This window comes from Phaethon aethereus, assembly GCF_964289735.1.
Source record: "Phaethon aethereus genome assembly, chromosome: 17".
In the NCBI taxonomy this organism is placed as follows: domain Eukaryota; kingdom Metazoa; phylum Chordata; class Aves; order Phaethontiformes; family Phaethontidae; genus Phaethon; species Phaethon aethereus.
The window spans coordinates 2,702,585-2,726,469 of record NC_138593.1 but is presented as its reverse complement, the minus strand read 5'-3'; the positions used below and the strand labels follow the sequence as shown (position 1 = coordinate 2,726,469).

The following is a 23,885-nucleotide window of genomic DNA, read 5'->3' as shown; positions in this document are numbered from 1 at the left end:
ATTGAACAGATGGAGATCCACTGTCTGCCCTGGCCCACAGCAGCTGGATAACAGTGAGATAAACTACTTAATTTGGAGATCTTTCCATAAACTGAAAGAGTCTTGAAACTTGGAAGTGGAGTTTTGGGAGATGCATTTCAAAGAGTGGCATATGGGTGCACTAGCACACACACACACAAAAAAACGTACAAAAAACCCCACCAAATCCAGAAAGGCTTTCCTAGACTTCAGTGAGCATACAAAGTGTGGTGTATTGAGTGTCTTGGAGCCCAGCTACAGAGAATAACACAAGTACATTAATAATTGTTTTTCCTATTTCTTGCTAATAGTTTACATGGTTTACTATTACTTCCAGTCAGTGAAGTTGCTTGCTCCAGCATGTCTACTTGCCGTAGAGGGAGAGAGTGTTCTATTTTGTGTACCAAATTTTGTTTGTACTTTATTTCTTCTCAAGCAGCTGAGTCCCGAAGGCTGGAGCAGAGCCTTATAGCATAGCCTAGAGGCTCGGCGTGCAGCATACAGCCTGAGGAGCAGCTGGGCATGGACCGTGGGGAGCACAGGACTCGCGAGCTTGTCACTTATCTGCTCTCTTGCTGCTGTGAATTGTCCTTTTGGTGCAGTTGATATCTAGTCGCTACACCCGCTTCCCTGTGCATACAAAAGCATAACAGTTTATTTTTAAAGAGGATGAGGAGGAAAAAAAAAAAAATCTTTTTACTGTTGGGCAACAGCTTACCTGATGGTGATTTAACCTATTGCTACGAGTGGCATTATATGTGGTAGTAAAATTGAAAGAGCAGAGCTGGCTTTTCTTTACCTGCTCACTTGGCTGAGGTCTGGCATTTGCTCATATTACTGTCGCGGTTGTGGGGGTACCCGAGTGGTAACAGCAGTTGTGGTGCTAGCAAGGGAGAAAAGAAATGACGAGCCAAATACTTGAAGAAAGCGGTAGTTTAATATCCTACTATTGGCAGCTCTGGCGTTCTGGCTTCTTTTGTGTAGGCTGTGAGGACTTTTTACTTGTTTAAAGTATTACAAGTTTTATTACAAGTTTTCTTTAAAAAGAGCTGCCATCAAGAGGTTTCCCAGACAAAGTAGGAAACTGGGAATCAGCAGTTCTCCAGCTTCAGGCCTGCATCTGCATGGCCTTGGGCGAGCCAAGGGAAGCGCCTGCCCCTTCTGTAGGGTGTGTTTCTTATTCTCACAGTGATTTTAGAGCTTAAGTGTAAAACAGGGACTTTAAAGGAAGAATAATTAATCTCTTGGAGTTCATTTGTACTGAATGTGTGTTAGCAAATACACAGTGCCCTAGCACAGGCCAGTTCTAGTATCTCTCTCCCTGGTGTCACTGTAATTCATTCATGGTAGAAATCACTCCCGATTTGACCCAGTGCTGGCTGATCTCTTCTGAGAGGCCAAAGTGTTTGGAGGTGATGTTGCTCCTGTCACTCATTTGTGTACTCTTCAGTACAGAAGACCGTAGCCTCTTGACGTGATGCTCATAATGTTTCAAGATGAACCTGTTGCCTTTGCATGTGTTGTCATATTGATTGCGGCTTGTATTGCTGGTCCACTTCCATTGTAGCAAGGATGCACAAACAGCATAAGGAGATGTAAAGTAGGAAGATGTATGGCTAAAACCACAAGAAATGAGAAGAACAACCTGGGAGAGGCGCAATACCTAACTTTAATCGGTGTCATGAAATTTATTACATCATGAATATTTCCTACTTCCTCTGCTCTGTTGGTAGTAAGGATTACTGATTTGTAAAGGTGTGTTTTAAGGGCTGTGTAGTTTCTGTTTATACAGTGTTTACTGGAGTCCCTGTTGCTTCTTCCTTTTTCCTTCCATCTCTCTCCTACCTCCCAAGATTGTTCATACATAAGCCATTTCTCTTTCCAGCCTTCCCTTTCCTTGCAGAAAAGTTACTATTTCTAGCCTGTTGGTGATTCTTTGTGCCCAGCTGTGTTTACCAGCATTGTAGAATTGGTGGGTCACAGTTTTGCTTGGGCCAGAACTGGCATTTCATTCTTCCTTTCCAGTGTTACCAGCCTGGAAAATTGAATGGAACTATAGAAATGAACTTGTGTTGACTTCATCCAGCTCATTGGCAAAATCCAAGTCAAAACTGTATGTGGCCAAACATGCAAAAACCTCTAAGCCAGGTTTTGGGCTTAATCTTGAGCAATCTCGTTCTCACTTGATGGAAGCTCATAGGCTGGCATTTGAGAAAGTGGGATACTGGCAAGGAGAAAAGCGTGGGTGAAATGAGCTTCAGTCCTGCTGAAGATACTTGTGAGACCCTTTGTGACAGTTGTTAGCAGGCAGATGAGAACAGGAAGGAGTCTTGAAAACTGGACTCGTTCTGGCACCTAGATCAGTAAACTGTGGACAGTGTGTAGTAACAGTTGTCACTGGCCAAGCATGGCTTGTTGTATTTTTTTTCTGTTGACAGTTTGGCAGTTTTAGGGAGATGCTTTGTCTTGAAGGGTGTGGAAAGAGAAAAGCAGAAAGCAGAATGATTTATTGTCTGGTTTTTTTTTTTTCAGTGGAAAGCTGGTTTCACCAAAATGGAAAAATTTTAAAGGCTTGAAGCTTCAGTGGAGAGATAAGATCCGTCTCAATAACGCCATCTGGAGGGCGTGGTACATGCAGTGTAAGTATCATGCTCCGTTGTGTTGCTTGCTATAAAATATTTTTCAAGAGACATATATGTAAGAAGCAAGAGAATTGAATTACTGTCTAATGGAAAGCTCAAAAGTCTGCTGAAGGCCCAGATGTCTCGGAGGCTGTCGTGGCAGTGCCATTGGATCGGTGCTTTCTTAGAGGTGTCCACGCAGAGGCTGTACTGAGCGGTCCAAGCACAGCCTGAGATTTCTTCATTTCCTGTTGGTTACCTGGAAGGACCCCTGGATAGATTTTTTTTTTCTTTTTTTTTTTTTTTTTCTCTCCACATCTTGCCATTGAAGTGATAGAGCTCTCTGCAAAGCCTGCACATGCTGAGCACTCACATTTTCATTCTTGTTTCAGACTTGGAGAAGCGCAAGAATCCAGTGTGCCACTTTGTGACTCCACTGGACGGCTCTGTTGATGTTGATGAACATCGTCGGCCAGAGGTATGTAAAACCTGAGGAACAGACTAATAAGCTCTAGAGTTTATAACAAGATTTTCTAGTCCACTAGATATGAGAGCAGCATAGCAGTTCTTTGCTCTGTTGTCTTTATTTAGAAGGAACCATTAATAGAAAAGCAGACTGAACCCATTTTTGTAAGTTTATCACATTGAGACGATCAAGCTGCAACCGAAAGGACATTTAATATCTATGTAACTTATGTCTGTGTTCTAGCTTAGTGAAACATAAGTGATAGAAGTGCAATTTGAATAGTTAAGTCTTTGACGGCCACTGCTCTCTTCTGGCTGGAGATTGCTGAAGTCAGTGGGAAATTAGTGTGACGACTGTTTTCATGATTGAATCCAAGTGACCCTGTGAGAGTTTTCTATATTTTATTTAATCGATGAAGTGTTGGTTTCAAGATAACAAGCAATTTCTTTTTTGATGTCAAGGTAGCTTCACAAAAAGAGCACATACGGGTTTGCATACTTTCATTTTTGTGCTCTTGTAAACATAAATGAAAACTAACTCTGCCTTCTGTCTCCTTGTGGAAAATGAGTGAGGCTCTTGATGCGGCAATATGTGACTCTCTCTATACTGCATAACTGCAGAATAATTTATAACTCGGAGGACTTGCAGATGGGTTTGTGGCACTGTCTCAGGTTTTTGAAAGAGCAGTGTTGATGTTTGTGTTGAAAGATGGCCCTCGAACACAAGAAAGTTGTGCTAAAGCTCTCATCAGTCTGCTATCCCCAGCTTATACACTGCTATCTGTGATACATTAAAGACGCACATTGTTCTGATTTTTTTTGTTGCTTTTGGTATGTGTCCTGCAAGGTCACACTTCTCCTTGAGCTGGACATCAGATTTCTATTGCTTTGTGTCATTCTTAGCAGCTTTTGTGTCTGCGTGTGCATGTTCACGTAACTTTGTGAAATTCTCTTTGCCTGTTTTCTGCAGAACAGGGTATGCTTTATACATTATATTTTAGTGGATTCATTTTAAAGTTGGGTTTTTTTTTTTTCCATTTCATAACTATTGGTATGGTTGAGCTGATGTGGGAGATGCTGACAGTGCAGTCAGGCATCATCTCTTTTTTGTTTATTGTGGGAAAGATGAAGTTAGTACTGTCAGATTTGCTCTGTGATAGCTGAACTCTGGGACAGTGTGGGCTGCTGATACATGAGCTCAAACAGAATTAGCATGCTTTCTTTTGCATTTTTATGCCTGAATATTTGCTTGGAAATTTATTGAACATTCAGCCATTATTTGATTCCATGTAATTCGTGGTATGTGTTTGTGTTCTCAGGCCATTGCAACAGAAGGGAAATACTGGAAACGAAGAATTGAAATAGTCATCAGGGAATACCACAAGTGGAGAACGTACTTCAAGAAAAGGGTCTGTTGGTTTACACAGTGAAAATAGCTTACTTGAACTTGATCAGTATGTTGTTGCTTTTTGAGTCAAAAAGCTTGCTAGCGTGCAAGAATACTTAAAACAGATGATAAGCTAGTACAGGCATACTCATCTGATTAGTCCCACCTAACTAAAAATTATTGTGCAGGGCCTAATTGTGCACGATTGAGTCTTAAAAGTTTTGCAAGATCAGGTCTTATACTGGCATATACAGGACCTATTTTGACTTTAACATCTTTTTTGTTCTCCTTTTGCAGTTACAGAAACATAAAGATGAAGATCTTTCAAGTTTGGTCAGGGTAGGTAATACCACTGATAAGTGGCAGCATTTATGCTTGTAGAAGCTGGAATAAGTAACAAAGCTGTAACATGCAGTAGCTTGCATTGATTAAAACAGGACATGGTTTAGGGGACATGGTGGCGCTGGATTAATGGTTGGACTTGGTGATCTTGAAGGTCCTTTCCAACCTAGTGATTCTGTGAAAACCTAAAGACGAGCATCTTGCTTAAGCTTTAATTAAGGTTAGACACCTTAATGTTTCTGTGCCTTAGAGAGCAATGTAAGATTTGTAGCTTAAATTGGATGGAGGAGAGGTGGTATGTAAAGTGCTGTGACAGAAGAAATGAGAATCGGTATAGGGTGCCCAGAAAGATCAACCTGTCTGAAGGCTGGCACATTATTTCATCTTATTACTGAGTCGTAACTGGCAGTACTGACTTGTTTGTGTAGCTGAAGATATGTGCGCTACATGTTGCAGATCTTCCTGCCGCCCACAGCATGGGCAAATAATGTGCCAGGATCCTAAAAAAGGCAAAATGTTTAAAGAAACAGTGGTATTACCATTCAGTATGCCTTCTAAAGCCATTAAACCTCCTTTAGGTGTATAAACTGATGATCAGAAGCACTGTTCTGATTTTTTTTCTTCTTTTTGGAGCTGAGCATAAGCCTTGATCTGTTGCAGTTTCACAAAACTCTCAGCTGTTTTGGCCATGAGCTCCAGTGCACCATCATGGTATGTTGGTGTAGTTGCAGCTGCATGTTGGCTCAGCCACAAGAACCCAACTATGTGCGCTTTTAGTCTGCAGTAAATGCAAGGCAATGCAATTCAGCTTAGCCTGTAGCGAAGGACGGTTAAGCCAAGGCACATTATGTTGTATTTTTCATGGATTAGAAGTGCCCACAAGAATATTGGCATACCTTGTGCAAAGTCATATTACAGTTACACCTAACTACATTTCAGAGAATCGGATATAATTCAAGATAGTTATTTGCTTTGAGTTTTTGCTGTGCTTGTTATTTTTGAATCTTTATTCAAACCAAGGGATCATTAAACTGTAGGTGCAAAATATATGTGTAATCTATGAAACTAGAAAGTGTGGATGAAGTTATTTTGTCTTGCGTCCTTCTAGTCAACATGTGTTTATTTCGGGGCAAAACCCTTTCCCAGAGTGGCATGATATTCTACTGAAGTTTTCTGTTGTTGCTCAAATCAGTGAGCTAAAGTTGTTTGTGTATTAGAAGTACCACTGATGTGTTTCAGTCCATCTGCATGGCTCCTAAAGAGAGTTTCTTTCTCTAAAAATGTAGACTTTTTATATATCTGCACCAGACTGCTTTAACGTTGTCTAGGCAGCCTGACTTTTCTTCCTTTCCTTTGGCAGGATGATGATGTGGTTCTCTGGCAAAAAAGAAGGTATGGCAGAGAAACCCCTGTCCCTATGGAGGAAGGCAGCCTCTTGGATGCAGATATGCTTATGTCCGAGTTCACTGACACGCTGTTTTCCACCCTGTCTTCACATCAGCTGGTTTCCTGGCCAAATTCCAGGGACATAGGTATTTGTTGACTGTTAGCTATGTTGCAGTGGGAACCTCTAGAAGTCTGGTTTGTTGCTTTGCTGCTCTGCTAGTCTGGCCTAAGAAATTTATCTTACTTTGCTGATACAGATAAAAATGGGTCAGAGAATGCATCTGTCTTATACTTTCTAGATTATGGAATCCCAGTTATTCATCCAAATTTAATTTCTGTCTCACCTTCTTACATGCTGCTGCTAACATTGTCCTCCAACATTGCTCTGAATAAATCTGTAATAAGCAGTGTTTACCTTTATCAGTGGTGAAGACATTGTTATTTATCTCAAAGCATATGTATGTGTCTATATTTTTAAGGGAGTGCTTATGTATTTTTCTTTGGATATGTCCCTTAGAAAAAGTGCAAGTCACATCTCCTGTAAAAACAATCCCAAGAGTATACACTTTTGTCGAATGCTCTCTAACTGAAGGCTCTGACTGTCTAATGGGACAGCACACGTCCACTATGCATCATCCTTGCTGCGTGGACGTCTAAGCTGTCTGAGCAACTCCAAAGCAACTGTGGTTTATGTGAAGCGTACTTGAGCCAAAATTAAATGGATGATGGTTTATTTTAAAATGCTGTGCTATGAGCTGTGGTAGTTCAGGTTGTACTTCCCAGCAAGTTTATGTATTGTGCAGTAGGAGCAGCACAGGAGGTTTGGGAGCAGGAGGCATCCAAGCTTGGCAATCCCTAGTTGTTAGTTATTAGAGCCTTCAGGTTTCACCTCTTCCACTTTACTAGTTGAAAGTTTTTCATTCCCCAGTGGTTTTTATTTCAGAACTGTGCTGTAGTTCTGAAAAGCAGATGTTCAGTTCATTTCAGCAGCAGTTTTTCTGTAAACATCCTGGCCAAGCCTGGCTGTGGAGCATGTGTTGGTATTCTAGCCAAATTACTGTATTCCTACTGCTGTTACTGTGGGAGTGATGATGCTAATCTAATCTGTCTCCTGAATTTTGCAGCACACTTAGGAAATGCTGACATGATTCAACCAGGGCTTATTCCTCTCCAGCCAAATTTTGATTTTATGGACACTTTTGAGCCTTTTCAGGGTAAGAATCCTCTATATAGACAATTAATTTCTTTAAAATTGCAATGATTTGTGAACTAGTTTTTAACAGAAGATTGAACATTGCAGATACCTACTCTCTTTAGAAGGCAGGAGATTTGAGTGAAAGGTGAAGAACACTTGGTATATGTTTTCATTGTTCATTATTTCAGGCAGGTGCATATGTGGGTAGACTGCGTTGTTACTGTGACCCCAGTCCTTTACTCACCTGGGTTCGAGAGTCACTTTAGGATTGTTTATTCCAAGGTTTGAACCTGGTTGTTAATTTACTTTTCAAAAGAATAGCATTTAGACCTTAAGTCACTGAGTAATTAAAGATAGAACATCAGATGTGGACAGGAGAACTCACAGAATCACTAAGGTTTTCCCATTTAACACTTAGTGATGAAATGATTTAACACTTTGTTTGCCTTGGAACATTTTCTGATATTCTCAAGAATTACATGACATTAAACTACTAACAACTTTGATGGTTATGGATCTTCATGGAAGTCAAAAGTCCTATCTGTTTGTTGGGCCTGCATGCAGTCTGCATCAGATAACTGAATTTTGTGGGACTGCACTGAGAATCAGCTCTTGGCTATCTGTGTGTAGGTGAACCTTAAACGGTGGACTGATTTTTGTATTGTCCTCAGCTTGCATGAAAGTTAAGAACTCTCCCCTGAAGAGATCAGTTCCTCTGGAAGACAATAATTCATTGCTCAGTCAGCAGCAGTTGTATGAAGCAAAAATCTTGTGGTTTCATTGTTTGCTAAATAATATTGCTATTCCTGTGAATTTTAGTATCTAGCAATGCTGTACATTGATATGAAAAATAGAAAATTAATGGGTGGTTTTTCATATTTCAGATTTATTCACGCCCAGTCGTTCCAGTAGTTATTTCCCTTCTGTGTCTGCTGTCAGCTCAGCTACAACAGACAGCAGCAGCCATTCTTCCCAGGTAAGAGAGGTTCTCAGTGTTTAAAACAGCCTCATCTCAGACATGTACGTGCTACAAAGACTCTCAGACATGAGCCATGTCCTTCTCGGAAGGAGTTCAGACAAGAGTTTCAGGGGTCATGTCTGAATCTGTAATATTTTTCTTTTCTGTCAGTCTCCTGTCCTGCCGTCGGGTTCATTGCCCAGCACACTTCCAGCAGGGAACATCAGTGAAGGACTTATTGCTTCCTCAGTACCTGCTCCTGTCATTCCTGATGTTGGTACTGACCAGTGTTCCAGCATTAGAAGCGGGGGATCTTTCATCCAGCCAGCAGACTTCACTCCTGACTCGTCTCTCAGCGGGCCACAGATTTTTATGCCAGTGTTTCAGACACCCTTGCCACTGCTTCAACCTGCGACACAACAGCACCAGTCCCCGTTGCCTGCAGTGCCTCTGAATTCTAGCTTAAGCTCTCCACCAACTGCGTTTGCTGCACCAGAAACCCAGAAGTTTGGCCTCTGTGAATCTACAGTTATCACCCACACAGCTTCTGCTACGTTGACCCACAATGCCCCTGCCACCACCTTCAGCCAGAGCCAGAACCTCGTCCTGGCAACGCAGCAGCCAGGTGCAGGAGTGCCTTGTAACCTGGCTTTCCAGACTACTGTCCTGCAGGGGCAGCCCTGGCCCCAGCTGCAATCCCAACTGACGTTTGCACTCCTCAAAGCTGTTCCTCTGGCCAGTGCTGGGACAAGGCCCAAACAGTCGCAAAAAATAGTGCCTGCTCCGAAGCCTGAAACAGTGCCCTTATTGTTAAAGAATGCCTTCATCACACCAGGTGAGAAGCACTGGTGGGGTGATGTTTTTCTTTTCTGAGTGGGACTAGCAGGAGGGAGAGACGTTCTTGCTTTTTCTTGGTTTACATAGTAAGTAAAAATACAGCTTCCTGAGGTTGTCCAAGGAACCCCTGAATTCATTGGTGTGTGGCAATGGGATGCTCTGGATTGCTGCAGGGACTGGAAGCAGTTTGGTTGTGAGTGTGAAAAGCCAACCTGTGAAAGCAGGTATCGGCCTGTAAAATTTGTGCTGGGCTGTGTAGATGCATCAGCACATGGGATGACTAGAGCTCTCTGCTGCTGCCCCATAGAAACCTTGGTTTTGATGTTTAATGCTGTTCTGATTCACTCTGCCCCTCAGAGCATTCAACTGCAGTAGAGTAGGAGATGGTAGGGAGGTAGTGTAGGATGGAGAATGGCAGATCTGTGCATGTCATTGACTCATCTGGTTGCCCTGGAGAAGTCGCCATGCCTGCCTGTGCATCATCCCACCCTGTGTAATACCAGGATACTGGTCTACATCCTTTGCTAATATTTTGGATGTATTCTGAAGCTCGTCTTGGGTGTGCCTGAAACTCTTTGAGGCAGAGTACGGTGTTGGCCAGGCAGCAGATGTTGAACTGGACCACAGCATTGGTCCAGATGGAAGCATGCTTCTCATCCACCATCAGTGCTCCTTCGCAGGACCAGGGTGATGAGAATCAGCCCTTCCAGTGAGGAAGGACTAAGAACAGGCAGGGGGAGCTGGAGATCTTTGTCTCAAGCAATCTACAGACTTGAGATGCTGTCAGGAGCACGTGGTTTTCAGTTCAGAGTATGAGTGCCTAACTGATAGGCTGGGACCTCCACACTGGGTGTGATTTGGAGCCATTGGCACTGCACAAGGCTAAGAATAGCAAGCGTGAGCAGGGAGGGTTTTGCTTGTGGTGGTTCTTGTGGGAAAGCTCAGGGCTAGAGCAGGACAGGCAGTACGCTTTTTCTCAGGATTATTTTAGACTTGTGCTGGCTGGTGGCCAAGTGACTTCAGCCACCTGAAATGTGCATCAATAATCCAAGAAAAACCCTGCCTGGAGGAGTATTGTTAAACAGGCTTTATTAAGGAGTAGGTGTGTCTGCCAGGGCCTGGCATTGTGGTTACCCACCCCCCAAAAAAAAAAAAAAAAAAAAAATCACTGTTCAGGAGTAGAACAGACCCAAGGATCTAATTCCAGCATGTCACTGGGAAGAAGTTGGTCCATTATTAATAGCACTAGGGTGTTAATGGCCACGTTTCTGTCTATAGTACGTTATAAAGCAAGAATCCGTGTAACTTCAGCAGTGAAGACATATGTTTCTCACCTAGTAGAGCATTGTAGGCAACTCTCATTTTCAGAAAGCCTTTGCTCCTAGCTTTCTTAGTGCTTCCTGGGTTGTTCTTCACCCCATACATCACTTGCCCAATACTTCATCGGTTACTTCTAGACCATCACAACAAACGGCTTTGTTTCTCATCTAGATGGAAAGTTGTTCCTGTTTTTCATTCCTGGTAGTAACATGTGTTCAGGGATCACAGTGCTCCTAAACTATGAGGACACCAAGCTCAGAGGTCAAATCCAAGATCTTATGTAAAGCCTGGAGCTTTATTTTTGCCAATAGACTAAACATCAGTACTTGTAACTGAGGCATTTATGCTTGTCATTTGTGCTCAGGACAAACAAATCATCTCATGACTATGAAGCAAATTGTGTTGTAACCTGTATTAGAAAGGGATGTATAACATTTACTGCCCTGTGATATAAGGACTCAAAAATCTGCACAGATTGTCTCATCGGGTACAAGACTTCACATGGGAAAGAACTCTGCTATCGTCACTTCAGGATAAATGTTCCGATCTTGAGAGGAAAGTCTGCAAAAGATGTATATGTAGGATTAGAAACATGAAAAATCTAAAGGAGTATCTAAATATGTGCTGATTGTTACAGTTACCCAAATGTGGAAGTCAGAAATGCCAAGTTTGTGCAGCAGCATTAATGCACTGGTAAGAGTAGGCTCTCTAGCTCAGTAGAGATGTCATAACTCTGGCTGAATATTGGTGAACAGTGGAAGGGTTTCGATTCCAGCTTCGTATGTGGGAATGCTCAAAGAATGAACTCCCCATATCGGAGTGACAGTGCTCTCTGCTAGATACATCCACGCAAGGACTGACACAAGGTTTGTGCAATCCACAGGCCTTTCTAACAATGGCTCTACAGAAACTTTAGGTGATTCAAAACGCTGTTGTTGATAGTCACAGATGACACAGTAGGGGAGAGGACATTAGATACCCTGCACTGTCTCCCTATTCTGGTGTGTGTGTCCTTCAATACCCTGATGCTAAACTGCAGAGGAGTAGGTTGGCAGTGACTGACCTACTCTTGACACTTTTCGTACATCATGAATTTATTAGTACAAAGGAGAGCTGAAGCCAATACAGGCTAGAATGAAACTGAGTAAGTTTAGTTTTCTCAAAAAGCGTACAGAAGCTGTCTGTGCATGATTCTTCCCTTAGTAACAGTATAGGATGGTTAGTCATGTTCTCACTAAAGCCTGGGCAAGAACTATGTCAGCATTAATGCCGTGTCAGTAACTGTACATCCGCATTGGTTAAACTGAGACCTTAACAGATTTATGTTAGACTAGAATACTGCAGTGGTGAAAAAGATTTTAGAGAAAGGATCCCGATTCCTGTCATGGGGGCAAGCCTCCTATATAGACTTTTTTTGAGAATTTTTTGTAACTTTCTCTGCGGAGACAATTGCTGCTATTCACAGTTATCTCTAGCTGTCTAACACTGCAGAACTCCTGGTTCTCTAGCCTATTTTATGGAATTTTGGTGCCGTTTCCCCATCACATTTGGTTGTCTTGTGCTTGTGTGTCATGTAAAGCAGCTGTAAAACCAGATAGTGAAAGAAGCTAGTAGAGCGCAGTGGTGGGGAAGAGAATTTAATACACATATACAAAGAAGCGTGGAGTATCAAATATGCATCCTTCAGTTGGTTTCTGTCCTTGACCCTTTCTGGGTCAGCAGAGCAAGTGTGAGATCCAAGAAGTATGAATGTGAGAGGAGAGGTGAAGATGATCCTCCTTCTGTGAAACCCAGTTCTCATAGAGTGAAGACACCTTGCACCTCCCTGACTTACTAGGTACCTCTGTAAATTCACCTTGAAACACTGACAGTGATGCTAGAAGCCTCAGAAATAACTGGTGTGTTAGAGTCCTTTGTACTGGATTCATGGGATTGAGATTATCAGAAAACTGGTGGCACTTTGTATTGCAATGAAATAGTACCAAATAGGTGCCCATTAATCCATTCCCCTGTTCAATGACAAGTTATTTCATACAAAATAATCTCCAGCTTTTTTTTTTTGTCTCATTAACTATTCTAACTTGTGTTCTTCAGCTGCCTTTCAGGGACAGTCCAGAGCTGTGATTGTAACTCCAGCACCTTTAAAAAGAGAGGGGATTTTGACGCCAGCCACGTCTCAGTCTAATGTTGCAATTGCACCAGCTGGAATTGTCAGAGTAAGGAGAAGAAAAAAATATATATTTGTTTTTTTAGGCCTGTTATTTGCAAGTAGTTAGAGCCGTAATGTGCTCAGGAGGGTAACTAGTCCGCTAAATCTCACCTGTTACCCTGCATATGCATTTGTGCATTCATCATTATGTTTGCTTATTTTTAATTTAGCTACTTTATGGCCTGGAAGCACTATCTAGTCTCCACAGACTCTGTCTCACACAACAATAAGATTACAAAGAGGCATGTATACACACTACTGTGAATGGAGATGGTTTATGCTTTTTATTAATCATGCAGAAGCTAGAAGGAACCCAGGATGCTCACGTTTCCGTTTACCTATTGGAAAGCATGCCTTTAGTATGTGAGTGGGTTTCCCAATATGTTGTATGCAGGAAGGTTGAAATAGTTTTTAGTATATTATGCTGTTGATGTCTTCTAATACTGCTTTAAATTATGAAAGGATACGGGTCTCCTGCCAGAAGTCTGACTTCAGTGCCTGCCAATTCCATATATATTAGCTCTTGTTTCATGTCATCAGATTGTTAATCATGTATTAATTTGCTACTTTTAGTGAAAGGCAAGGTAACAAATCTCTCTCTCTTTTTCTCTCTCTCTCCCTCCTGCTTTCTCCTTTCTCTCATCCCTTCTCTCCCTCTGCCCCCATCCCCCTCTTCCCGCTCTCTTTTTCTTTCTCTCTGTTTTTCTCTGTGCTGTTTCTATGCTGTTCCCAGGCTCCCGGGGTGACGGAGTTCCGTAGTAACATTCTGGTTGGTCCAGCACAGCGAGCACCAAGTAGTCAACAAACCCAGTCCACAGTCTCACATCTCTTCTCTCCTAGTGTAGTCCAGGATGTGTTGGTGAAAGGAGAGCAAATCCCTTCCCACAGTAGCAGTTCACAAGTTCCCTCACCTACACCTAGTAAGTTAGAAAGCTGTAAGCATTCTCTCTCCCCTACACATGTAAGTGTGTTTCCATTCCTTAGGCAGGGTGTAAACGGGCCTTGAGGATCCTTCGACAATTTTTGGAGGAAAAACTTTTTAGGCCCTTCTGCCTTGCAGCTTTGGTTGTATCCAGTTCTTTGCCATTTTTGTCTTAAACTACCGTGGAGCATTCCCACAAGCTGTGATTTTGTGCTTCCTGTAAGTGGCTCCTTCTAAAAGGATGTACTGTCATAGTCACCGAGAAATTAAACCCATTTGAAAGGCATCTGTGTAGAAAGTGCTGAATAGGTTTGTTGTTCAGTATCGTAACTATAACTTTTATTGGAGGATCTGAGAGACAATCCTTGTTAACAGTAGGTAAGTGCAAAGACTCCTTTTGCATGCATGTTGATAGAGCAGTATCTGGGCCAGGTTTGGAGACATATGCTGGTTTTGCTGGTAAATGGCTTGTAAGTGTTACCATCGTGTCCCAGGCCATTAGAGCTTCAAACGGGGGAGTCTAGCAGGACGATGGAATAGCAGCCTGTGTATTCCAACATGCCTTTGCTGAAAAGTGTCTGTGTGAAAGGAGTGTTACATATCGCTATTTGGGATGTATTAACCTTGTGCCATGAAATACTAAGCTTTCCCAGCAATCTTGACATTTTCTAGCATGGGCTTGCTGCATCAATGAGTATAATTTGGTTGACGACTGCATTTCAGTTCAATTCTGAATAGAAACTTCTCAGCAGTTACATTTGCTACGGAAAGTTGTTTATTAATGTGACTTGTCTTTCTTCCTTTATGAAGGCCGAGACTGTCAGAATTCAGGCCAAGCTTCCCCCTGCACCTCTGAGCAGAGCCCCAGTCCACAGTCTCCCCAGAACAGCTGCTCAGCTGCCACTGACCCTAATATGGCTGCACTTAAGGTGTGTTTCCTTTCCTTTGAGGTGCTTTTTGTTCTTTGCCTTTGTAGCTACTTTTCCACCCTGATGTCTGAGCGTGGACTAGAGAGTAAGTTGTGGTTTAGGAACGGTGGAATATTTGTGCCTTAGGCTTAGCTGGCGCTGCATCTGTGCTGCTCTGTTCAATTCAAGATGTCAGACTTTAATAACCTACTCTGCTCCTCAGGGATGTGTCACCAGAGGGGCCAAGCTTAACTGTACCTCTGCAGGTCCTTACGGTCATGACAGTAGTTCCTGCTGTGGGTCACAGGAGTGTTATGACAGGTCTCAGTTTACTTGGTCAAAGGTTTCAGGCTTAGTTTTCTAAACCATGGCTTTTTGCCATTGTTCTGTTGGGGCTCCTCAGTCTGCAGGGCTCTGGCCATCGCTGGAAGGGGGGTTCTTCACCTGCTGAGTTACTTACATGTCTCCAGTGATGCTATGCTGCTCCACAGAGAAGCAGCTCCACAGACTCTACAAGTTACAGCTGTAAAACACTTCGAGAATTATTGGGGTAAGAACTCGGCAGTCTAGAGATAGCATCTGAAAGCTGGCTGTATCTCATACACAAGCTGACCTTGTCAGAACACTTTCTGTGGTGGTATGAGAAACTTAGCCACAAAAAATAACCAGTGCAGGACAATCGGCTGTAACCCTCTCATTCATTCTGTCGTGAAAGGCAGTGTTACTTAACCATTTTGCAAGTGCCAACTCCTTTTGGCCTCTGTGTCTTTCTATACCCTATAAGTTGGTGATAGCTTAGAATCATAGAATAGTTTTGCTTGGAAGGCACCTTTAAAGGTCGTCTAGTCTAATCCCCCTGCAGTGAGCAGGGACAGCTTGATTACTCTTAGGGCAGAAAGGTAAGTTTAAACACTTGCAGCCTGTGATTTCACTCAACTCTAGTTCTGTTGCAGAGGAGAATCAGAACTACCCCTTGCTGAGCATGCTGCAAATTTGTTTGCATAAAAGTTTGCAGTTATTTGTTTGGCATAAATGCTCAGAATCTGTAGTTGCAGCCTGGGCTTGCTGCTAGAGAGCAAGTTACAAAGGAACAAATTATTAGGACCGGCTGATGCTGGGAAAGTGGCCACTAGGTGGAGGAGTGTTCTTAAAAGTAAGGACACTGCAACGAGGTAGGCTTTGTAGCCATTTAAGCTGACCTGCTCTGACAGGAATGGCTTTGGATGTGTACTGTTAGTAACTCTTGTGTAAGACGAGAGAAACAGTGATGTTTGCCAGTCTCTAGATGTATGTTCTTTTGCTCCTCTGCATTGTTAGTTAGACTAAACAGTTCTGTATTACTGGATAGCATTGGGTTTTTTTCAGATGGCAAAGCATAGAGGGCACTGGAAATCTCGGTTCTGCTCTTGAACCTGTGTTTTCTGTGGTTTTGGGTAGTCACTTCACTGCTTTGTTACATTGTTTTCTCCCATTATAAAATGGGGTGATGGAGAGCTACTACCCAAAAGCCTAGCTCTGCCAAGAATGCATTCTCAAAGTGCAAACTCCTTATTTTCTTCTAAAAATTTTAGTGGAAACAACTGCCAAGTTTTTAATGTTGCAAATGAAAATGCTGATTCCTAACAAAGCCTTTATCCTCAGGGTAGGCCATAGTTGTGAATTCTTTTTTCTTTTTCTTTTTTATTTTTGTCAGACTGCCTGTTACACCAGTAGATGTTATGTATGTATTAGGAATAAATTATATGGACTGTTTTAAACATAAAGGCTTCAACAAGATCCTAACTGATTACATGCCTCAAAAATTGGAATTTAACTTCAGAAAAGAAAATTGTGTAACAGTCTTAAATAGGAATTTTTACTTTAGAGAGAAAACCTACAAGGTTTGGAGTTGAATTTAATACACTGGACACTTCTTTTTAATAACTTAAATCATTGTTTGCAAATTTACAGTCATGTGGCTTTGACTGGGAAGACTATGAATGCCAAAAGTCAACAATAATGACACTGAATCTGAATAGCTGAAGTACTCATAGCAGTAGTACGATAAAGGAGAACAGCATAGACTGAGCTAATTTTATTTATGCAGAATCGAAGAATGAAGCATATTTCAGAACAAAAACGAAGGTTTAATATCCAGATTGGTTTCAGTACTCTGAGCAGCTTGGTTTCAGCCAACTCCAAGTCGGTAAGTAACTTGGCAGTACTAACAGCTTAATGTGGAATATAAGAAACAGCCATTCTAAAAAGACTTGTTAATAAATTTAATCTCTTCGCTGCTGACTGAGAACGCCAGTCAGTCAGTGAAGATACTTGAACTGAGGGACTTGGAAAGGGAAGGGTGATAAATCCACGGCTTATAGTCAAAAGAGTGTGTGAAAGCGCTTCATCTTTTAGCCGTTGTTCTTCTGATGCAGCTTCAAACATTGAACAAGTCTTGTCTGAGATGCTGCAGCTTTAAAGCCAACAGGGAAAGAAGAAAAACTGATCTTTGTAATTGTTGCTCTTGGGACCCCAGTAATGAAAATTTTTGTCATGTTTGTAGCGTAGGATGACTTTGCATTTACTGTTATGTCACCTTTCTTCTGACATACTGGCTTTTTATACGCATTCTGGATGGGTTCTGGCCCCCATAGCTGTACTTGAAAAAGCTATGGTCCAGCCAGTATTGTAAGCTTATTCTGCCTGAACCATGAGCCAGGCAAAAGCCAGGTAGATGCTGTTGGTACAGTGCTGGGCCTGGCTTAATATACCTTGACATTTGGCCTGAGCTCATTTACCTACCTACGAGCGCAGCTTGTTAGCAAGGGCTTCATGCCATGCTAACCATAGCTGTGCTGCATTTGGTCAGCTGAGAGCATGGCAGAGCAACCTTGTGTGCCTGCAGATACTGTTGAAACATGTCAGTGAGCCCGAGGAAGAACAAAAAAGTCCAGGGAAATTTCTAAAACTTCCTACATTGAGATCTTCATCTCCCAGCTGGAGTCAGGAGCCTGGCCAGTTTAGATGATTTTGAAAATTCCTCTAGGACTCTTCACATCTAGTATCACCCAGCTGCCTTTAAGAATTTGGCCCTGTGCCCACAGCCTTGCAAATACTCTCAAATATTCTGTCACCTGTCTTTTGTACAGAGATTTACAGAGGGGAAAAAAAATTCCTGACTGACTTCTCATTGTCCAAATTAAGAACATGGTCTGGCTACACTAGTTAAGTTAGTTCACTAAATTGAAATCGGAATAATTGGAACACAAACTTGCCTGTGCGACAAAATTCTAAATGTCCTTTAAATACCAGTACCTTTTGAAACATGGACAGTATGAAAGCTTATTGTGCAGCATGTTGATTTGTTTACATAATTTTTATAGTTTTATACATTTAGGCCATAAGTTGTCAGGATTTCATTTCCTGATTTGAATAGCTTATTTGAAAGGTAATCAGCTTTGAAAACTCAGCTTTAGTAAAATGTCCGATTATTTTATTTCTCAAGTACAGATTTTTAATTCATTCCTCAAAACTGAAGAGTATTTTTTAAAATATCTGTACATTGTTTCTGTCTCCTTCGGTGATAGCTAAACTGTGTTACCTTCGGTTTAATAACTCCAGGTTTCCCAAACTAAATAATCTATATTGTCAACTTCAAACAATGCTTCTGACAGCACTATAAATCTTATCAGCAGAGGTAGCACATCCTTCAGTACCTAAGTAAGAATTCTCAATGTTTTTAAGAGGATACATAATGAAGGAAAACATTTTAAATTATTCAAATACTTCTTTTAACAAAGTAGCAAAAACATAATTTGTGGAAGAAAACAACCGCTGAAACCACATTTCTCTGTACTAGTGTGCAAACAGGAGTCAGAGAAATGAAGAGTTTAGTAATACATTAAGTGTTTTGCTCTGCCTATCTGTGTGCTTTGCACACAGTGAAGGAAACTTAAGAAAAGGTACTTAACTGCTTTTCTGGGTGTTACAGCAGGTCAGGGGCAAACTCTTCATCTGTCTAGCTTTGTTACAGAAAGTGAGCTCTATGTTTGTGTTTGGTCTAGATCAGCCATGCAATCACGCTCCAGAAAACAGTAGAATATATCGCTAAACTACAGCAGGAAAGAACACAGATGCAAGAGGAAACCAGGCGCCTTCGGGAAGAAATCGAGGAGCTAAACGCTACCATCATGTGAGATTTGGGGAGCTTTCTGTAATGAAGCAGAGCAGCTTGAATGTTGCTTTGGCTAACAACAGGGAATGTTTGCCTCGGATGTCATGCCAAACAAGAGATGGGTATTGAACAGAAGTATAGCGTTGCTACCAACTTCCAAACAAAAAGCATAGTTGCTGTGGGATGGGCATTGGTAGCAAACCGTGTGGATTTTCAGCAAGCTCTGAGCGTGAATGCACAACAGTGGCAGCATCAGAAAAGATGCATCAGGTCAGTTAGAATAATTCTGAGAAGCCAGTAACGATGTTTTTTTAAAGCTATGCTCACTGGCTGATCAAACACTCTTGCTCTTCATGATGGCTTTGCTGCAGTTTTCTTTCCAAATGCAGTCGATTTTTACAGGAAATACAATTGAATACATCAGACACAGGACTTGGAATCAAGGAGCTTGCCACTGGCTGCACATAACTCTGATAAGTCACTTCACCTTCCTGGTGCCTCAGTTTCCTCTGTAGGTTTACGATAGTTATGTACTATTGCAGAGCACATTGAGAATCCCAGTGGTTTTTCTTCCATCTACAGAAGTATTAGGCTTAGGCATTGTGTTAGACTTATCAGCAAATAAAAATCTTTATTTTTCTTTAAAAGTATGATGATGTCTGGTTGGTTTTATTTTAAATTGATCTGTTTCTTAGGAATCTCTGTAACATTTTCTTCTGTAACATTGCTCAGAAGTAACTCTGTAAATTTTTCCTTGACTCCTAATGTCCCAAAAACTACTTTGTTCTATGTTATACTTTGTTTTCAGTTTTGTTGCTTTTAATAAGAAGTGTGTAGCAGCTTGAAAAGTTGCTTTGCTGTGTGAATATAGACAAAATTGATGGGAAGACAGTATGTATTCCTGGCTATAACAGTTACATTCTGGGAGGTCATGCACTGGGAAGCCACCTTGGTCAGGGATACTGGGGATATGCACTTTTCTCTTGCCAGAATTTAGTCTGGAAGAGAAGTGTGTCCTTTCTGGGTGGGGATTCTGAGCTTGGAACATCTTCTTTTCAGTTCTTGTCAACAGCAGCTCCCTGCTACCGGGGTTCCCATAACACGGCAAAGATTTGACCACATGAGCAAAATGTTTGATGAGTATGTGAGAAGCAGGACGCTGCAGAACTGGAAGTTTTGGATTGTATCCTTTTATATTAACCTGCGGACCTTGAGGTTTGCTACTAATATATTTCAAGCCAAGAACTCTGGATTCTGATGCTGTGACTTTAAGCCAAGTTATTTAAATAACATATGTCCTCAGTTTTCATTCACGTCTGTAAGTGGATATGAATCCTTGCCTTATAGGCTGTCATGAGGCAGAACTTGCTCACCTTAAAGTATGGGAGGTAACTTGAAAGTAAAATGCAATACAAAGGCAAGGTTTTTTTGGTGGACTGCTTCTGTAACTGTAGTTCTTGTAGTCTTTTGGAAAAACTGGATAGAGAATAACAAAGATTTTGGGGAGTGGATTATTGCAAACAGTTACTGAAGCTGTGCCAATGGCAGTTTTAAAAACTTGCACTTTTTTTTTCCTTCCTTTTTTCTTATTTTTGGTGTTCTGTTTGTCTTTTGTTACAACAGTGAATTGACTTAGTTTTTCTTCATTTCTCCAGTGCTAGCTGCTGTGCTTGTAAGTGAATGATAACGCAGGAGGTAGAAAGACACAAACTGAATGAAACCGTTAGCTGCATTTGTGCTGTATAGGCTTAACTAGTTTGGATCAAACATATTATTAGCTTGAATTGGTTCAGGGATATTGGTAATTAGCAATGAGCAATAGTATTAACCTTCCCTTTTCCCATTAAACTTCCTGTGTTCATATAGCTATTTATTTGCACTTTGTATTTTGTTGGTCTCTGTTCTGTGCTGGTTATTTCCCTCTAACTACCTGGATAATATAGGTGTATATGTGCATGCTTGTGCATGCATGAAGTACAGCATTTTTAATACTTTGATATGTGAAAATGCTTTCTTTAGTGTTGCCTGGTTTATGTTGGCCCTAGAAAGACACTCTTCCTTTTAGCATCCTTTTAGGATGCAATTCTTAGCAAGACCTCGCGCGGTCTCTGGTAACTTAGAGCTGGTGCAACGGTGGAACCTCTGGATTCTACAGTACTGTTAGCTCTGGAACAATCTCAAGGGAATTACAAAAATAGAGGTCCTTAATATAACAACGAAAATGGCTATTTAAAGGTAATCCCACACGCGTTTGCTGATTGCATAGTGTGTTTATTTTATGCTGCTCCAAGATGTTAAGTAGCTCTGGAATTTGGAAGCGAGACACTTCTAGAAAGTGGCAGAAGTTATCAGGGGTGAGGATGCAATTTTGGGTAGCTGGGTTTTGTAGTATTCGGGAAAAGACAAAGGCTTCTGTAGTTGGTGAAAGAGAAGGATGATAGGCAAAGTAACGTTCCCAAACTTCCCGTTACAAGTCAGGATGTAACTGTGACAGAACAGTTGTTCTAACAGCTGGATTGAATCCTTAGCACATGCTGACATATTGCAGAATGTCTTGCAGTAAAAGCTGACAAGGTCCAGTGGTGGTGGTGGTGATGATGATAACAAATCTCCTCCTTGTGAAATGACTGTAAAAGAGCGAAGGGCAGTTTCATTATAAATATGAAAATACCATAGTTTCTGTTACACATAGGAGGGAAGTGAGTAATCTGGTGTTGGGCTACTAGAGATAACCCAAGAATAGAATACTCTTGAATATTAAAATATCGATAGAATAATACCCATGTTGTTCTTCCAGTCACTCTGTAAAAGTCTTTAGTGGCATGCAAATCCTCTCAAATATTCCAGTCAGTTGTTAGACCTATCTTGATTGTCAGCCACAGTGAGAAAAATAGAGGCACATGATAATGCTGAGATTGGTTTGGGCCACATTCTCACATGCTGCTGACTGTAGTCAGAAAAACCCATCTGGAGTAACGTGGTAAAAACCCACAGATTTTGAGCCTTCAGATGAATTTTACCATCCAACCACCTTCTGAAATAAATGTACTTGTAAGCAGGAATTTACTTGGTGAATTATGGTGGTGATGTTGTAACAAGCTGTTTTGTAGTTCAAGTATGGTGAGCATTCCAGGAAAACTCATCTGAAAGCCTGGGAACTGGGGCTGCTTGTGGTGTACGTTTTGATATGCTACAGGCTAAGAATTCTGTTTGCTCCTTTTCTGACAGGAAGGTTATTGCCAACTCCAGGCCCATCCTTCCGAGCTGTGACAATAGAGAGCTTAAAGAAAAGCCTGACATTCTTCAGCTTGCTACTGTTCTGATCCACGTAGATGCAGATCAGCAAGTCTGGTCCTTGGTGTGGGAATCGTTGCCACGCCATTGATCATCTCTGAGAATATGCTAATGTACTTTGAGGTCTTTGTTTAGCTGCAGTAGCAGAGAACTTGAGTGTTTGCTGAAAAATCTGCCTGAGAAACCGGCTGACTGCTTGCACTGTTGGCCTGTGCTGGGCTCACTATTGCCAGGCAAGACGCATCCAGGTACCCCACCTTGGATGCACCTGTGATGTGCTATGGTAAGTGGTGTGGTTACACTAAAGCTTCTATATCCTTCTGCTAGGGAAGCATCAGTGTTATATCAAAAAGGTGACACCGAAGAAAGTGAACAAATTACCTGTATGTAGAAGTTTCAGATGCTCATGCGCTTGCAACAGTGCCACAGCGTGCAGTTCGTTTGTAGGAGATCAGGTGAGTTGTACAGGAATTTTGCAAAAAGTAATGAGTATCACTAGGAACTGAGGTTCAATTTTTTCCTTTGTCTTAGTGTTACAGATTTTAAAAAACATATTTTGAAATGTTGCAATCCCTCTAGTAGTTGAAGTCCATGTAGAAGTCCACTGTTTTCTCTGCGCACTGAGCTGTAGTAGCCTTTCCCATTTCTATGTTTTGAACTCCTGCTTTGTTGTCTCCCTTAACAATTAATGATTTGCAGTTCAGCATTATTATTAAGCCATTGTTTGAGTCCTTCAAAGCTTGTTGTGGAAACCATTCCATTAAGGATCTGAATCAAACTGCAATGGCCTGGTTGGATCAGCACTGTTCTCTTCCTGTTCTGAGGCCAAGTAAGTGAAGTTCTGTCCAGCGGTTACTCCAGATCGTAGGAAGTGAGACCCTATGTAATACCATTTCTTGAAAGTTAGAGGATGACAAAGAAAGCACATGATGCTGAATATGACTTCCATTTCCTTTCTGTTATCTCAGTGGAAAAATAAGAACCTCTGTGAAGACACTTGGTTGCGTGCTTAACACTGAACAGAAAAAAAAACCAACCTAAATTGCTGACTTTTAAACAGAATTTAAACAGTCTCAAGCTGCATTTAAATTTCAAATACTCCACTCTGGTTAGAGTAAGTTTGGCAGTGTGATTTATCTCATTATGAAGGAAGACTTATGAGACTTGTATTCAGCTTTGGAATGACCTTCTGTTTGGGCATGATTGCTTGATCCTTTCCCCCTTGCAATTCAGCAAGTGTTGACATTTACAGTTATAATTGCCAAGTGGTATCTCTTTTGTAGAAGAAATAGGTGTTTTTTTAAAAAGTCCTAGATCTCCATTCCTTGTTCCCTGGGCACAGTTCTTGCACATCTCCATTTATTGCTGTCGCTGTGTGTGAAGGTGTGCACGCTTTGCAGAAGTATTTCCGTAATTCTGTCATCTGTAACAGCCTTGCAGTACCTGCACGCTGTCCAGTGTGGATCTGTTTGCAGTCAGACTCAGGGCTTTTCTTGATACTTTTCCGACTTCTTTTACAGTGGTGCTGAACACCCTCCGGCATCTAAGTACAACCACCTCAATTCTGTCGGATCCATCATGCCTGCCAGAGCAAGCCGCTGCGGCAGTTAACAAGATGAACAAAACAGCTGGCGAAACCTAACAACCAAAGACAATGAGTTGCTTATACAAGGGGTGGAGAACCTGCAGGTCTAGCAGCCTGGCGAGTCTCCTTTCAGTTGGTGCACTTTAGAAAGAATTCTCTCCACCAACCGAGACATTGTTCAGGGCATCTGGCTCTGCCTTCAGAATATGTGGAAGTATGATGCAACGTTGTCATAACGTTTTGATTCCTCTTCAGTGCTGTGCTGTACTTCATTAAGTGAGAAAA

General features: G+C 41.6%; 1 protein-coding gene across 1 annotated transcript in view; it reads left to right on the top strand.

The window, feature by feature from the left end:
* The window catches only part of MLXIP (MLX interacting protein), a gene marked incomplete at both ends in the record, with an annotated part of 48,905 nt that extends 25,248 nt beyond the window's left edge, over nucleotides 1–23,657 (top strand). The window contains 16 exons of the mRNA XM_082007495.1: nucleotides 2,551–2,657; nucleotides 3,032–3,117; nucleotides 4,424–4,513; nucleotides 4,789–4,830; nucleotides 6,194–6,365; nucleotides 7,344–7,433; nucleotides 8,299–8,390; nucleotides 8,544–9,207; nucleotides 12,624–12,745; nucleotides 13,472–13,658; nucleotides 14,471–14,589; nucleotides 16,655–16,753; nucleotides 18,612–18,739; nucleotides 19,781–19,904; nucleotides 22,715–22,844; nucleotides 23,536–23,657. Of these exons, the coding sequence (XP_081863621.1) occupies nucleotides 2,551–2,657; nucleotides 3,032–3,117; nucleotides 4,424–4,513; nucleotides 4,789–4,830; nucleotides 6,194–6,365; nucleotides 7,344–7,433; nucleotides 8,299–8,390; nucleotides 8,544–9,207; nucleotides 12,624–12,745; nucleotides 13,472–13,658; nucleotides 14,471–14,589; nucleotides 16,655–16,753; nucleotides 18,612–18,739; nucleotides 19,781–19,904; nucleotides 22,715–22,844; nucleotides 23,536–23,657 (2,374 nt within the window). The remainder of the gene's footprint in view (nucleotides 1–2,550; nucleotides 2,658–3,031; nucleotides 3,118–4,423; nucleotides 4,514–4,788; nucleotides 4,831–6,193; nucleotides 6,366–7,343; nucleotides 7,434–8,298; nucleotides 8,391–8,543; nucleotides 9,208–12,623; nucleotides 12,746–13,471; nucleotides 13,659–14,470; nucleotides 14,590–16,654; nucleotides 16,754–18,611; nucleotides 18,740–19,780; nucleotides 19,905–22,714; nucleotides 22,845–23,535) is intronic.
* Between the last annotated feature and the right edge of the window lie 228 nt (nucleotides 23,658–23,885).